We start from the raw sequence: 2,946 nt of genomic DNA, 5'->3' as shown, positions 1-2,946 counted from the left end.
ATTACAGGGACAATCCGTGTAATTTACCTTTAATTTTTAATCGTATGAAGATTAATTATATAAGAAAAAAACGTAACATTCTTATCTAATTTCGTTCCATGTAACCACAGATATTCTTCTAACGTGGTGATGTTTGATTTCTTTTCGTCAAAAGTCATACTTGGAGGGTGTTTCAACATGGTCTCATCATGTATTATAATAATAATAATAATATTGCTATTAAATAAAATAAAATTAAATGGAAAAGATATCACATTAATATATCATATCAATCCATTAATATATCATATCAATCCAGAATAAAAGGGGTGCTTCCTTCTTATGCTTCTTCATATACTGATTGTACAACAATGGAGGACAAAAGGTACATTCATATTCAGCCATATACATATATACATACATACATACATACTCTATCAAAAACGTTCTCACGATAGCGAATTGCGATGTTTGTTTTTAAATTTCAGATGCGCGCTTGTCACAGGAGGAAACAAAGGAATTGGGTTTGAGATATGTCGTCAATTGGCCTCCAATGGAATCAAAGTAGTATTAACGGATAGAGACGAGAGTTTGGGCGCCAAAGTTGTTCAGCAACTCAACGTTTCAGGCTTCCCAGATGTTGTTTTTCATCAACTCGATATCAAAGATCCAGTCAGCATCTCTCGAACAGTTGATTTTGTGAAAGCCCACTTCAAAAAACTCGATATCTTGGTCAATACTCCCTCATTATATATAAGCAGTCAAACTTTACAATACAAAACCAGTTTTTCAAGATTACTTTATTACTAATAAACCAATCTATTTCGTTTACTAATAAAATATAATTTGTGTGCGCGCAGGTCAATAATGCAGGACATATGGGCATTATCATCCTAAACGAAGAAAAATTTAGAGCAGGAGAAGGATTCGTAAGCATTATATATACCTGCATATGATTAACGTGTCGTATCTTAAAACGTGAATTTGATTTGGTGTTGATATACGTATATATAGGTGCAAGTTTTGGACGAAAAGGCGCACCTTTTAACCGATATTTTGAAGCAAAGTTATGAATTGGCAGAAGAATGCATAAAAACAAATTACTACGGAACTAAAGCTGTAACGAAGGCGTTTCTTCCTCTTCTCCAACTCTCCAACTCCCCGAGAATCGTCAACATTACTTCCAGTTATGGCGAACTATCCGTAAGTCAGAGGGTGTTTGGGAGTGCTTTTTTAACTAGAAAAGTGCTTTTAGATAAAAGTGCTTATTTGCTTATAGTGGTGGTAAAAAGAGTTTTTTAAAAAGTGTTTGGATAAGCTTTTACAGTGAAAAAGTCAATAAGTCAATAAGTTAAAAAGTGTTTGGCTTAAAAAGTGCTTTTTGAAGTTATTTTGGCTGAAAAGCCATAAGCAGTTTCAAAAAGCCACGTTTTCCATGCTTATTAAAAAGTGCTTATTGAAACTTATGGAAAAACCATTCTGAAAAATGCTTTTGAGTTTGCCAAACACTTTTTTTGGCTTATTAGTTTTTCAAAAAGCCAATAAGCAGATAAGCTATTTTCAACCGCAATCCCAAACACCCCCTCAATATTGCAAGTATTCATGAAATTAAACATCATATTAGAAAGAAAAACAAAGCAAGTAATTTTTTTTACCCTTTATTCCAGTTTATTCATAATGAGAAGGTGAGAAATGAGCTTAGAGATATGAAGAACGTAACAGAAGAAAGGGTGGATGAGATAACTGGATGGTTTTTGAGGGACTTGAAGGCCAGTAAACTGGAGGAAAACGGATGGCCGCTAACAGTATCTGCTTATAAAGTCTCGAAAGCTGCCATTAATGCTTACACAAGGCTTATGGCGAAAGAATATCCTAAGATGCTTATAAACTGTGTACATCCTGGTTATGTGATCACAGATATGTCAGCTCAAACAGGATACATTACACCGGAAGAAGGTGCTAAAGCTCCAGTTATGGTTGCTTTGTTGCCTAACGATGGTCCTTCCGGAAAATACTTTAGTCAATTGGAAATATCCCAAGTTTGATTGAGTATTGAAAATTAATATTCAACTTCTAGAAAGACAGAAAGTGCAGGGTTCCGATCTAGATAAAGGAGAAGTCTAAGTTTGGGTTGACTTTGACTTTATATAGATATGTATATCAGATTGCAAAAAGTCACTTTTCATTCCCAGTTTTCAAGCTTTCGTTCATAGAGGAATAAAACTAAAGTGCCATAATATTTGGTAATTTAAAGCATCTTGTCGTCAAATTTTATTGGGATAATGAGTTACGAGGGTAACTACCTTTTATCCGTGTTCACATATTGGCAACTTCTTTTTTGTACATAATAAAGCAACTAACTTGTTTTAACTGTTTAAATTATATCAATATTAACGGTTAATACATGTTTTAACCGGTAACTCAAAGGGAAAATGACTATGGAGGGTAACTACCTTTTATCCGTGTTCACATATTGACAACTTCTTATTTTTTGTACATAAGAAAGAAACTAACTTGTTTTAACTGTGTAACATCCCAAAAATCATGACCAAAAATTTCGTTTTTAATTTAATACTAAAACCATATTTGTCAAACAATTAATTTAATACTCTAACATCGGGTCTCGCCCGACATCAGGCGGCCCCGCCCGCTAAACACATAGAATCATCTAACATGCTAACACATAAAGAAATATACTCTGCTAATAATGAGATACAGAACTTCGTCCGTACCCAGCTAGTTCCAGCCAGGGCTTCAACAGTGCAAGGTGAGTCTCCTCACTGTGTGAATGGGTCTAAGGCCACAATGCCAGCCCATGTAGTCTATGAGTAGAAAGACTCGGGGGTTAGCCATAGACATTGTTTGCTAGTATGTTATTCCAGACCAAGGTCTGATGTCGGGCGGGTTCCTGAGGAATTTTTCATGTTAGATTTTACTTGTTGTATGTGTGATACTTGTATGTGTCTG

General features: G+C 34.8%; 1 protein-coding gene across 1 annotated transcript; it reads left to right on the top strand.

Moving 5' to 3' along the window:
* The first annotated feature begins 230 nt into the window (after window positions 1-230).
* Window positions 231-2,235, top strand: LOC145034333 (salutaridine reductase-like). The gene is made up of 5 exons (XM_078982721.1): window positions 231-364; window positions 468-711; window positions 840-908; window positions 994-1,182; window positions 1,647-2,235. Exons 1-5 carry the CDS (start codon window positions 351-353, stop codon window positions 2,022-2,024), a joined length of 894 nt encoding a protein of 297 aa, XP_078838847.1. The 5' UTR covers window positions 231-350; the 3' UTR covers window positions 2,025-2,235.
* The last annotated feature ends 711 nt before the right edge of the window (window positions 2,236-2,946 follow it).

The sequence above is a fragment of the Lactuca saligna genome, chromosome 3 (assembly GCF_052625555.1).
Source record: "Lactuca saligna cultivar CGN05327 chromosome 3, ASM5262555v1, whole genome shotgun sequence".
NCBI lineage: Eukaryota > Viridiplantae > Streptophyta > Magnoliopsida > Asterales > Asteraceae > Lactuca > Lactuca saligna.
Note: the sequence above shows the minus strand (reverse complement) of the source record. Positions and strands in the feature narration are given on the sequence as shown.